The following is a 14,493-nucleotide window of genomic DNA, read 5'->3' as shown; positions in this document are numbered from 1 at the left end:
TTTGATGATGGACCACAGGTTCTCAATGGGGTTCAGATCAGGTGAACAAGGAGGCCATGTCATTAGATTTTCTTCTTTTATACCCTTTCTTGCCAGCCACGCTGTGGAGTACTTGGACGCGTGTGATGGAGCATTGTCCTGCATGAAAATCATGTTTTTCTTGAAGGATGCAGACTTCTTCCTGTACCACTGCTTGAAGAAGGTGTCTTCCAGAAACTGGCAGTAGGACTGGGAGTTGAGCTTGACTCCATCCTCAACCCGAAAAGGCCCCACAAGCTCATCTTTGATGATACCAGCCCAAGCCAGTACTCCACCTCCACCTTGCTGGCGTCTGAGTCGGACTGGAGCTCTCTGCCCTTTACCAATCCAGCCACGGGCCCATCCATCTGGCCCATCAAGACTCACTCTCATTTCATCAGTCCATAAAACCTTAGAAAAATCAGTCTTGAGATATTTCTTGGCCCAGTCTTGACGTTTCAGCTTGTGTGTCTTGTTCAGTGGTGGTCGTCTTTCAGCCTTTCTTACCTTGGCTATGTCTCTGAGTATTGCACACCTTGTGCTTTTGGGCACTCCAGTGATGTTGCAGCTCTGAAATATGGCCAAACTGGTGGCAAGTGGCATCTTGGCAGCTGCACGCTTGACTTTTCTCAGTTCATGGGCAGTTATTTTGCGCCTTGGTTTTTCCACACGCTTCTTGCGACCCTGTTGACTATTTTGAATGAAACGCTTGATTGTTCGATGATCACGCTTCAGAAGCTTTGCAATTTTAAGAGTGCTGCATCCCTATGCAAGATATCTCACTATTTTTGACTTTTCTGAGCCTGTCAAGTCCTTCTTTTGACCCATTTTGCCAAAGGAAAGGAAGTTGCCTAATAATTATGCACACCTGATATAGGGTGTTGATGTCATTAGACCACACCCCTTCTCATTACAGAGATGCACATCACCTAATATGCTTAATTGGTAGTAGGCTTTCGAGCCTATACAGCTTGGAGTAAGACAACATGCATAAAGAGGATGATGTGGTCAAAATACTCATTTGCCTAATAATTCTGCACTCCCTGTATGTGGATATATTAGAAGTAGAGAACATTGTTATATTGGTGGATATTGGGGTGTGTATATATATATATATATATATATATATATATATATATATATTAGTAATAGAGTACATATGGTACATTAGTGGAAATTGGGGGGGTATATATCTAGATACTGTATATTGGTAATAGAGTATATATGGTAGTTTGGTGTATATATTGGGGTGTGTAGATGTGGATATATTGGTAATAGAGTACAATGGTATATTGGTGGATTTTAGTGTGTATATATGTGGATATATTGGTAATAGAGCACATTGGTATATTGGTGGATATCAGTGTGTATTTATGTGGATATACTGTATTGGTAATAGAGAACATTGGTATATTGGTGGATATCAGTGTGTATTTATGTGGATATATTGGTAATAGAGAACATATTGTGCATTTGTGGATATTGGGGTGTATATAAGTTGATATATTGTAAACAGAGAACATTGGTACATTGATGGATATTAGGGAGTAAATATGTGGATATATTGGTAATAGAGTACATATGACACATTGGTGGATATTGGGGTGTAGATATGTGGATATATAGGTAATAGAGTACATATGGTACATTGGTGGATATATGTGGATATATGTGGATATATTGGCAATAGAGTACATATGGTACATTGATGGATATTGGGGTGTATGTATGTGGATATATTGGCAATAGAGTACATATGGTACATTGATGGATATTGGGGTGTATATATGTGAATATATTGGTAATAGAGTACATATGGTACATTGGTGGATATTGGGGTATATATGTGGATATATTGGTAATAGACTACATATGGTACATTGGTGGATATTGGGGTGTATGACATTTATTGGATATTACCTAGCAGCATGTTATGTATTGCTCTTGCCTCGTAGACTTTGTACCTGTAAACCAATAAAAAAAAAATGAAATGCTGATGCACAGAGCACTCGAAGCATATGTGTGTATGCCACTGAAAAACAATAAAAACCTTTACTAGAAGCATTTTTGCTAATGGAAATATATTGCAAAAAAATATATATTTAAATGGACAGTTATTGTTTAAAAAGATAGATAACGCCTTTACTACCCATTCCCCAGCTTTGCATAACGAACATTGTTATATTAATATACTTTATAACATTAAAACCCTCTAAATGTCTGCCTGTTTCTAAGCCACAACAGACAGCCTCTTATCACATACTTTTTTATTAGCTTTTCACAACAAACCACTGCTAATTCATGTGTGCCATATAGATAACATTGTGCTCACTCCCGTGGAGTTGTGCAGGTCACAGCACTAATTGGTTAAAATGTAAGTCAATATATAATAAATAAATAGCCCTGAGATAAGGGGCTGTTTGCAGAGGCTTATAAACAAGGTAATCACAGAGGTAAAGTATCTTTATATAACCATGTTGGCTATGCAAAACTGGGGAATGGATAATACAGGGATTATCTATCTTTTTAAACAATAACATTTTTGGAGTAGTCTGTCCATTTAAAATTAAAAAGGGCCCATGCACACTTCAATGTTAACCTTTTTTTATCCCTTTAAATAAAAATAATAAAGGAAATTAACTTCCAATGACAGCTTGTCAAAAACGGCTGCTTTATCAGTAGAACAGAAGTGCTCGATACCCAATATTAAAAAAAATGTAAGCAATAACAATACGTTAAAATCACTTCATAGCACCTATAATTTTAGTAAAGAATTGCTTATAATAAATAGTGTAGATCTGCACAAATCCTAAAATGTACAATATAGGAATCTTAGATTAATTGTGTATGTTGCATGAATACAAATAATCAAACTTAAATATTTTAAAAGGTTTTGATTCATATAAAGCAACTCTCTAATTTACCCATATTATCAATTTTTCTTTGATCTCTTGGTATCTTTATTTGAAAAGCAGGAATTTATACTTAGGAGCCAGCCCATTTTTGGTTCAGTACCTGGGTAACACTTGCCGATTGGTGGCTTAATATAGCCACCAATGAACAAGTGCTACCCAGGGTGCTGAACCTTAAATTCGCTGGCTCCTAAGATTACACACCTGCCTTTTTTAAATAAAGATACCAATAGAATGAAGAAAAATTGATAATAGGAGCAAATTAAAAAGTTGCTTAAAATTGCATGCTCTATCAGAATCATGAAAGAAAAATTTGGGTTTCATATCCCTTTAATATTGTAAAGTATAATTTTAATGTTATTAAATATGCTGTTTTTCCTGTTTCTTTTAGATTGTTTATTTAAGAAACAGAACTATTGAAGAAAAACATAATCTAGAAGAACTTTTCCTTGCCTTCGTTTCGGAGCCGAGTTGAAACCATAAGTGGGACATAAAGAGAATTTTATAGTTCTTTGTACTGAAAGAACTGAAGCAATTGACATGTACAAGCAGGACCTGAGCACAATGTTTATGCAAACAACTCATAATATGTTATGAACGGGTGAATGATCAAATAGGGGAGGGCGGGTTGTATATGACTCCAGACATATAGGAGACAATGGGGACGATTTATGTAAGTGCGAGCTTACATGATACGATGTAGAGTATCATTTCCACCGCACATTGAAAAATACCGATAGTATACGGCCGCTAGCAGGGGGTGTCAATCAGCCCGATCGTATAGGATCGGGAGGATTGATGTCCGCAGCTCTTTAGACCGCTGCTTCATAACTGCTGTTTTTGGTGAGCCTGAAGGCTCGCACGGAAACAGGGGCATCAAGCTCCATTCGGAGCTTGATAATTCGGCCCCAAAGAACGCAGTACAGCAACAGATTAAGATGCCTTTGGAGGTTCATTGCATTTCCATAATGATAAAAGATAAAACACATTCTTGCTGATTAGGGAAGAATTCAAATGTCAGAAGTTTTGTTGTGACTCAACAGCTAAAGCAATTGTGTAAAATGTTTATGATGTATATTCAACTCCATACTTCAGTGATCGCTATTATTCCTTTTATGTGTGCAGACCCTGTACAAAATGTTTTTTGTATAGTCCATAAAAGTAAAGAAAACACCTGGCACATCTAAGCTTTTTCTTGTAAATTAATCATCAGTATGACAGAATTACAGAAAGAAAAACATAAATATATTTTTAAAAAAATGGTAAAAAGACATAACGTTGCAATAGCAAAATATTCGGAACATTTTCTTATTACACTAATGTCTGGCTATACATATTAGCACTACTAGTCTTTAGCTTAGCACAGCTGGTGAGTTATACAGGGGTGGTTTATGTGTAGCTGCCAATTACCGGTCGCGTTCAACTCATGCTATGTAGTGCTGCTGTAGAGCTGACTTTAACTATGTCTTTAACTACTTTGCAGCTTATTGCAGTTTAATTTCCCTATATAAAATAAGGTTAACATGTTTTTAAGAATGGAAAAAAATTGCATAGCTGCCACCTTAAAGGCTGTTAGTATTGTTATCCTTTTCTAACCTAAATCTGTGAATTCTATCTCTGCAATATATTGCTGACATGTTGTTCACAACGTTTTTACCTCATGAGATATTGAAATAAAGAAAACTTGTGATAAAATATGTATTGTCTCTGCTTTTTTCAACAGTATTTAATATATAAATATATGTATATGTGTGTGTGTATATATTAGTGCTTGACAAATCTGTTTAAAAAACAGGAGCCAGTAAGAATATTTAGGAGCCAGAGAATGGGATTTCTATAAAGATATATGGATAAAACCCCCAAAAGTTAGGAGCCAGGGTTAAAATTCTAGGAGCCAGTGGCTCCCAGGCTACTGGGTTTGTCGAGCTATCAGCTATAGTTTAAACAGTTTCTGTTTTTTCCAAAGTTGCATAACTTAAACAAATCAAGTAATTGTGCTAAAATTAGTAACTTTTGTAGTTATTAGTAATATTAGTAAAGACTACAAAATACAACTTTTAAAGTTATTTAATGTAGACTAAAGTTCATTGACTTATAATTGGAATTTATGGGCAGTTCTACGGCTGACATGGCTGAATGTATTTTCATGAAAGTTAGCATGCTGATAGCTTTTGAATTGGTCTAATGGTAGTCCGAACTCTATGGGGTAGATTTATCATAGTGTGAGAGGACGTGATACAATGTAGCGTATCATGTCCGCTGCACATCGATAAATGCCGACAGCATACTCTGTCGGCATTTATCATTGCACCAGCAGTTCTTGTGAACTGCTGGTGCAATGCTACCCCCTGCAGATTCTCGGCTAGCAGGGGGTGTCAATCAACCCAATCGCATTCGATCAGGTTGATTTTTGTCCGCAGCCTCAGAGCAGGCGGACAAGTTTTGCAGCAGCGGTCTTAAGACCACTGCTTCATAACTTCTGTTTCCGGCGAGCCTGAAGGCTCGCGCGGATACAGGGGCATCAAACTCCATACAGAGCTTGATAAATCGGCCCCATTAACTTTAAAAATATTTTTAAGTTATTTGATACAAATAAGCTTTTGTTTTGCAGCAGTTCCACAGTCCAGTATAGATGGTTAGTTATGTTGCCACCTGGCACGCTCAGTACAGTACTTCTTATTCAGCACATTATTAAAGAGACAGTCTATCCAAAACTTTCCTTTAATTTGTTCCCAGTGATCTATTTTACCTGCTGGGGTGTATTAAATTGTTTCCAAATAGCTCCTTAGCCTTTATATTGGCATTTTACAGTGAATTGTCCCTTTAATGTAGCTGCAGTGCAGGATTCTGTTAATAGGGGGAGACTGCGATCAACTTCATCTGTGCTGATTTCACACTTTACTTTGTGCTATACTGTAATCTCATGGTATTTCACTGAAACCCATGAGATTTCATAGTAAACTTTCTTAAACTGAGGAGGGGAATAAAGTAACTGTGCTGTACATGCCATATGTATGCTCTCTTGCAAGTCCTGTGATTTAGCATCCTGATTGAATGATTAAAGGGACAGTTCACTGTAAAATTGTTTTTCTCAGAATGTGTTCCCCATGTAGGGTTGCCACCCACCCTACCCTTAAATGTTTCACCAGGACAGTCCTGGTCGGGCGCTTTGTGTCCCGGAAATACCCTTAAATGTCCCGGGCTAAGAGCTCCCCTGGTGCAGCAAGCAGAAGTAAACTAAGCACAGATTAAAAAAAAATTAGCTGCCAAGGGGAGCTCTTAGCCCAGGAGGAGATAGGGAGAGGAGATACGGAGCCTGGGGTGTGTGTGGGAGGGGGAAGAGGGTCGAGACTCGGTATTGGTGGGCTAACAGGCTGGCCTGGAGGGGATTCGTCAAGTCCTGCGGCTGCGCAGCTGTGTGTGATGCTCATAACCTTGTGCGCAAATTTATTAGCGCGGTCAAACACAGCAGAGGTGCAGGCGCAGGCAGCCGATGCCGGTCCCGTTAGGTAACAGCACAGAGGTCAGGACGAGGTACGTACAATGTATAAACCATTTGCCCGACCATGTATTTACATATGCTCCCTGGGTGGCGAGCGTAAAGCTTGACTGTTGTGTTTGTTCCGTGTCTTATTTACCTAATTGACAGCCTAAACTCAAAGCTCTGCTGAGGGTTCTAGCTACTAGGAACACCGTTGGGTTTGTTTTTAATTGGAGAAGAAGCTTTCTCCTAGTCAGAACTTAGGGTCGATCACTTAAACAGCAACTGTGGAATCTGAGGTCCTTGGGGGATCTGTCTATAGCAGACACCGATCGATGCTGTCAGAATATGTTGATAAATGCGCTATCACTATATTATCCGGCTTCGTTAGCTCAAAAAAACTATTTTGTAGTCTGTGTGTGCATCTCTGTCTTTAAGCAGTCGTTGTTGCAGTAATCTAAAAACACTTTTCTAAATAATGTTTTCTTGCTTTACAATTGTGCACTTAGTATGTCTACATTATATATATATTATAAAGTAAAAAGTAACCAGAGATGCACTCACAGGTCTTTTCAACAATAATTTTAATATGGAACGTTTTCGGGGTTTAACACCCCTTCATCAGCATACAACTGTGCAATAAAACAACCCTTTTATAGTGTATACATAAAAGTGAACAAACACAAACCTCACTCCTCCAAAATTGCGCCAAAAGATTCGTCAGTGGAACACAAAGTGCGTTCCACGGTCAGTGCCGAAACCGGAAGTTCAATGACATCACTTACGGTTTTCGCCGAAATTATTATACAGACAACAACAGTGAAAGAAATTGTCATCAAACATCACTATAACCAAGTTTATACTGTGACTTATAAAAAGTAGTGATCAAACAAGTGTGTATACTTAACAGTTATATTGTGACAAATATTGTTGTGTCAAAATTTGTTGTTCAAATGTGATTCTGTTACCATGGCAACCGCTGTCATGGACACCAATATTGTTACTAATTCTTTAGTGGAATGAGCCTCACACATTATAGTAACTGTGTTCGCATTAAAGGTGAAACCCATAAACTATACTTAGATATGTGAGACCACTTTAAACTATAAAGTAAAACAGAACAATTACTAGCCTGGATTATTAATCCTAGTAGTGAAATATTTTTTTTTAAGATTAAAAGTTAAAAACAAAATTGGGCTACAACATAGTGCTATTAATGACAATTCAATTGTCTCAAAGGTGTTCTAATAAACATAACTGCAGTTAAATGGCTATCCAAATTTAAAGGCAACTAATCTGGTAACGTGGATACATATTAAGGGGAATGGTCATTATATGTGATAACGACATGACCTATCGTTTCAACGATCAGTTATTGCATAACAGACCCTCTTTGCATAACTAAGCAAAGTGTATGTATATATATCCCTAGTACCTAAATCCTAGTATGGTAAATGAAAAAACACAATGTAGAGGTATACACCACTGGGTATACAGACATATGTATATAGTTTACAGAGTGTCCCAAAATATAATAGGTGGTCAGACCCCCATAGCCTAGATTAGCTATGGTATTCAGTGCAAGAGATAAAGTAACTTATAAAGGTTGGCCAGGCTTCCACTGTAGAATATGGAACCTTAAAAGATCCCAATTTACAGTTCTGTGAGAGCTATGCAAACCTCACCCAATGAAGGGAGTGGTACGGCACAGCACAAACACAGAGCCACTTTGCCCCCCTAAAAATACTCAAGGTATGTAGCACACTAGGTCAGGTTCACAAGAGATTCTTGAAATCTGGCGTGGTGTTCAGGCCACCAGGTTGCACAGTACCCAAGCGAAACATCCATTGGGCCTCACATCTTAAAAGCTGTTTGTTGCGATGGGGGTACGTGATCAATCAGGATGTAACGGATTGAGGAAACTGAGTGTCCCTTATAGGCGCAGTGTCGCGCCACTGGCTGCTCCGAATCACCATCTTTGAGGGCAGTCCTTATAGCGTGTCGATGGTTGGCCATCCGTTCACGTAATGTACCAGAGGTCTTGCCTACATAAAACATGGAGCAAGGACAGAATAAAAGCTACACTACGTGCGTAGTGGTGCACATTATTGAGTGTCTAATTGTGAAGGTCCGATTCGTGTGTGGGTGATGGAACACCTTCGTGCCAATTAGACCGTTGCAAGTAGTGCAACCTAAGCACCGGTAAGATCCCTTAATGTTCCTTCTGACGGCAGTGCTGTAACACGTTTTAGGGTCTGTTCTCATCAGCAAATCTTTTAGATTGGTACCCCTCTTGAAACCCACCATGGGTTTTAAATTCTTGGTAAATGTCAACTTTGGGTCAGAGGACATGATGGGCCAATGCTGGCGGAGAATTTGACCAGTGTTCTTGGTTGCCGGAGTGAAAGTGGTGGACATGATGAGTTTATCTGTAGTGTCCCGTCTAGGCTTCGGTTGAATTAATTCAGATTGTGTTAATGTGGATACAGATTCCATAATTTCTTGGATCACGGATGCCTTGTAACCCCTTGAGCGGAATCTCTCACCCACACCTACCAGTTGGGAGACCCCAGTCGCTAATAGTTCTGATGAATTGTGACTTCACAATGCCTTTCAGTAGGGCTGGGGGATGGCAGCTGTCCGACCTAAGTATGGAATTACAGTCTGTAGGCTTGTGGTATAATGTGTTACCAAGCTTGTCTGAATTTTTAAAGACTGTAAGATCAAGGAAGCTGATGGAGTGTTCATCCACTGTCATTTTAAATTTAACATTGCTGGTACAATTGTTAAAAGAATTGTACCAGGCCTGGAGTTCCTCCATGCCCCCACGCCACACCAAGAAGATGTCATCTATGTATCTGTAATAACAGATGACCGATGCACAATGTTGGGGCCATAGGTGCACATTTTCAAAATGTGACATATAGATGTTGGCGTATGCGGGGGCCATGGAGGAACCCATGGCCGTACCGGCCGCTTGTAAATAGAACTTATTTTCGAAACGGAAGTAATTCTTGAATAAACAGTACTTAATAAGAGCGATCATGTATTCCACCGGGGGACCCTCATAAAAAGATAGGATACGCAATTGACGTAAGGGGATCTGCGGTATGGAAAAGTCGCGGCTGGAAAGTGAGCGTTAGACCCTTTCCTGACTGACTCCAAATACCGGCGGTAGCCTAAAACCAGCGTTAGGAGCCTCTAACGCTGGTTTTGACGGCTACCGCCAAACTCTAAATCTAGGCCTATGTGGGCTAAATTTCCACAGTACATCTATTTAAATTGAATATCTGTAACTACATTTCTAGCCATTAGTAGGCTTAATAGGTATCCCAGTATTAAATAAGGCCTTGGGTGGGTTTAACGTTTTCTGAAAAACCTTGTATTTCTGCATTGCCATTAAAAATCAATTGAAGTATCAACATTTTAAATATTATTTTACTATATTTAGGTCATTGTTCTCAGAGAGGTTATCATTTGCTATATCTCCACTTTATCTTTATGGGCCCAATGAGATAAAGCTCTCCGTTTTGATGAAATTATCTAAGAAGTCTCATCATCACTGCGATGTCTTTGAAGTAAATAAAAAAAAAGGCAAATATTGCTTTGCAGGGCACTAGATGTGAAGGACAGACAAATACAATAAAATATATGGTCTAAAAAAATACCCAAAGATTTTGTTTGATTTCTCTCTATCCCAGTGAGTTTTTCATCTGCAGGCCCTACATTTTCTACAACACATTTTCTTAGTCGACTAAGGGAAAGCTTTTAAAAAATGACTTGTGAATGTAGATGAGGAGTCATTTACCATACCACCTAGCACTAGTGACCCCTCTTTGGAAAAAGGAATCAATTGTACATACATTGGCAATAATTATCTAAAATATTCTCTTGAATGCAGAAAGGTGCTAGCAGTGGGCAATATGCTGGTTGGATTTACCAAGCTAGCTTAGGCAAGCAATGCAAGCTTTGCCACTATTGCTCTGTCCCATAAGGACATCATACACTGTACACAAATTAATCAATTAAATTATTTAATATGAAACTTGCTTTTACCTCTGTAGGAACTAGGTGATTGCTATAGAAAATATGATTGCTCATTTGAAAGAGGGGAGATTCACCATTTATATAATCACCTGGAAACTGTCACGCCGCTCTATCTTGGCAGCGGCTCTTCCTTCCCTACCACGGCCATTGTCATGGTTGGGGCGGTTGTTGTGGCGATGACATCATCACCACATGCCGCTTCTGGACTCTGATGCCGCTCTCCTGTTTGATCTTCTTGGCGCGAACCTGCACCTATGTAAGTACCTCTCACTTTATGCATTTAGCCCAAGTATAGGTGTTACTGTGTGTGTTCCTGGGTGCTTATATTGAACTGCTGTTTGCCTTATTATTACTGAACTTTGCCTGTTTCAAGACTATTCTATTGCTTAACCCCTGAACTGCTGAGTGTCTTATTGTTGCTGACCTCTGCCTGTTCCTGACTATTCTACTGGTTTACCCCTGAACTGCTGAACTGCTGGATTGCCTTATTGTTGCTGACCTCTGCCTGTTCCTTACTACTCTACTGGTTTATCCCTGAACTGCTGGTTTTGCCTTATTGTTGCTGACCTCTGCCTGTCTCTTACCATTCTACTGGTTAACCCCTGACCTGCTGGATTGCTTTTCTGTTGCAGAACTCTGCCTGTCTCTGATCATTCTACTGGTTAACTCCTGAACTGCTGGATTACCCTTATTGTTGTGAAGGACTACCCTGTCTACCGTGAGTACTTTTTACCTCATTTCTTAAACTCACTTTGTTCTGGAATATTTCCTTATCCTTCTACTTGACGCCGGGATAAGAAGACTACTGGCCAAGTTTGGTCTGATAGGGAAATATCCCACAAGCATTACATTATACTTGGACCATGGACCCAATTGAGGTAGAATTTGGGTTCTAAACTAGAGACTATAACCGCTATGCTCTCCTTACTGGTCACAGAGAAAAACGCTGCTTCTGTTGCCACACAGTCAGTCCCTGCTGCTAGTGCTGCAACCTCCTCCCCTGTTTCTGGTAGTAAACCCTGGATACCGTAGCATGACAAGTATGATGGTACTACCAACTGTAGGGGTTTTCTCAACCAGTGCAGGCTGCACTTCCGCAATGACCCTCACACCTTCCAATCTCATCAATTAAAAGCTCACTTTTATAATTTCTTTATTGAAAGACAAGGCCCTAGCCTGGGCCTCTCCCCTTTTGGAACAGAGTGTTCAGCTCCTGAATGATGCAGATACCTTCATTTCTGCATTATCTTCCGTATTTGGGATCTCTGGCCGCACTTTTGCTGCAGAATACTCTCTCTTGGATGTCCGTCAGAGCAATAGATCTGTGGCACAATATGCCATCAAGTTTCACACCTTGGCACATGAGACCAGTTGGGATGGCAGTGCCCTCAAAGCGGCCTTCAGGAGAGCTCACTTATCGTGATGTTCCATCTTCCCTGGATGAATTCATAACACTTTGCATCAGTCTGGATTCTCAGTTTCAGGAGACACAAGCTGAGAGAGAGAGAATTTGCAGAATCCTTCCCTTTTGTCCTACTACTTGTCCAGTTACTAGACTATCCTCTACCCCTTCAGCACCTCCAGTTACCTCTGAAGAAGAACCCATGGATCTCTCTTCCCTTAAGCCCTCTGAATCTGAAAGACAGAGAAGAAGTAGATTAAGACTATGTTGGACTATTGTGGTTCTAATTCGCACCTAATCAAGAATTGTGATATACTGTCAGGAAAAGCCAACGCTTAGAGGATAACAGTGGGGTACCTCTAAGCCTGGCCACTACTAATTCCCCTTACTCTTCTAGGATCCTGGTACCTGTTACCCTTACCTTTCTTCAGAATTCTGTCCACACTCAAGCCTTTATTGATTCAGGGGCAGCTGGAAATTTCCTAGATCACCGTCTCATGATTCACACAGGGTTGCCTCTTCTTCAGAAAAAACAATTAAAATAACCACTCTAGATTGCACTCCCCTTGGATCAGGTTTAATCCATTTCGAATCAGCACCCCTAACCATGACTGTGGGAGTCCTACATACAGTTGCAGATGTCATTCATTCTTCTACACAACTAGTTATCCTTGGTCTTCCTTGGCTACGTAAACACAATCCTTAATTCGACTGGACTGAGGGACAGTTGGCCTCGTGGGGTAAATCCTGTTTTCACTCCTGCCTGGCTAAGGTTACTCCCCTGCATCACATTCCTATAGCCAGCCTTCTGACCCCTTCTAATTTTCGCTCAGTATACGCAGAATTTATGGATGTCTTTGAAAAGAAAGCAGCTGATGTTCTGCCTCCTCACCATCCTTACGACTGCAAAACTGACCTCTTTCCTGGAGTCCCACTTCCTAAAGGGAGGACTTATCCGCTCTCCAAAACTGAAACCAAGGCCATGGATTAATATATCCAAGAGAACCAAGCTAAAGGCTTTATTCACCCTTCCTCCTCTCCTGCCAGGGCTGGCTTCTTTTTGTCAGTAAAAAGGATGGTGACCTCAGACCATGTTTTGACTACAGAGCCCTAAACAACATTACAATCAAGAACTGTTATCCTATTCCTTTGATCACTGAATTATATGATTTGCTCCAAATGCTTGCTACTTTACAAAGTTGGATCTACATGGGGAGTACAATCTCATTCGTATCTTCCCGGGACATGAGTGGAAGACTACCTTCAACATGAGATCAGGGCATTACAAATACCTCTTAATGCCTTTTGGGTTGTGCAATGCCCCTGCTGTTTTGCAAGCATTCATCAATGATGTGACCTCCTTAATCGCACTGTCATTGTCTATTTAGATATCATCCTCATATTCTCCTCCACCCTTGAGGAGCATCATGAGCATGTAAAACAGGTACTTTTTCACCTCAGAAACCATTCTTTGGTAGCCAAGCTGGAGAAATGTGAGTTTGATCAAGTTCAGATCCAGTTCCTTGGATATGTCATCTCAAAGGAGAGTTTTGCCATGGATCCTACAAAGCGAACCGCAGTTCTGGAATGGCCTCAACTCACCTCATTAAAGGAACTACAGAGATTCTTGAGGTTTTCCAATTATTTTCACAAGTTTATAAAGAACCTCTCCCAAATCGTTGCTCCACTCACTGAGCTGACTAATGAAACAGAGAATGCAAGAATTGGCCTCCTGTAGCTGTGGATGCTTTCTCTCATCTGAAAAAGGTATTTTGTTCTGCTCCTGTGCTCCGCCATCCTGATCCTGAATTACAGTTCACTCTAGAGGTTGATGCCTCTGAGATAGGAGCTGGTGCAGTCTTGAACCAAAGGGACCTTTTAGCCTTTTTTAAACGGTTTACTCCTGCAGAGAGGAATAATGATGTGGGTACCGCCAACGCCGTTCAGATTGTCACTGACCACAAGAATATGATGTACCTAGAGACTGCTCATCATCTCAATCCTAGACAGGTCAGGTGGGCCTTGTTCTTTTCTCGTTTTAACTTCAGAATCTCTTATCTTCCTGGGACCAAAAATAAAAAGGCTGATGCTCTTTCCCGTCAGTTTCTTCAGTCTAACGACTCTTCTGAAGCACCTATTGAACACATCATTCCTCCGTCCTGTCTGCTTGCTCACCTTAACACCTCTCTTCTTTAAAGACTGCAACGTGCCCAGTCTAGAAAACCTCCTAAAGCTCCTCCGGCTCCCGATATCTTCTTCGTACCTCTGAACCTTTGCACTCCAGTGCTATCCTAGGCTCATGACAACAAACTATCAGGACATCCTGGTATTACAAGAACCTTTAAACTTCTTTCCCGACATGTATGGTGGCCTACTATGAAGTCTGACTCTCAGGATTATGTTAAGGCCTGTCAGACTTGCGCTGCTAATAAGATTCCCTGTTCCTTGCCCCATTATGTTGATATCAGGACTCATAGATCATTTCTTCTCTAAGCAAACAAATTAGAAAAGTGAGTGTAAAACTATGTGACATTTTATAAAACATCTATCTTGGATTATTTAGTATTTTATGTTTGGGTGATTTTAGTTTTGCAATCCCTATGCTATTTAAAGGGACAGTCTAGATAAAATTA

The 14,493-nt window shown here is 40.1% G+C and overlaps 1 protein-coding gene across 1 annotated transcript in view; it reads left to right on the top strand.

Moving 5' to 3' along the window:
• LOC128654511 (mesenteric estrogen-dependent adipogenesis protein-like) overlaps positions 1-4,625 on the top strand; it is a 73,348-nt gene extending 68,723 nt beyond the window's left edge. Inside the window, exon 5 of the mRNA XM_053708470.1 lies at positions 3,322-4,625. Coding sequence (XP_053564445.1) covers positions 3,322-3,405 — 84 coding nt within the window. The 3' untranslated portion in view covers positions 3,406-4,625. The remainder of the gene's footprint in view (positions 1-3,321) is intronic.
• The last annotated feature ends 9,868 nt before the right edge of the window (positions 4,626-14,493 follow it).

Source organism: Bombina bombina, chromosome 3 (assembly GCF_027579735.1).
Source record: "Bombina bombina isolate aBomBom1 chromosome 3, aBomBom1.pri, whole genome shotgun sequence".
NCBI lineage: Eukaryota > Metazoa > Chordata > Amphibia > Anura > Bombinatoridae > Bombina > Bombina bombina.
Note: the sequence above shows the minus strand (reverse complement) of the source record. Positions and strands in the feature narration are given on the sequence as shown.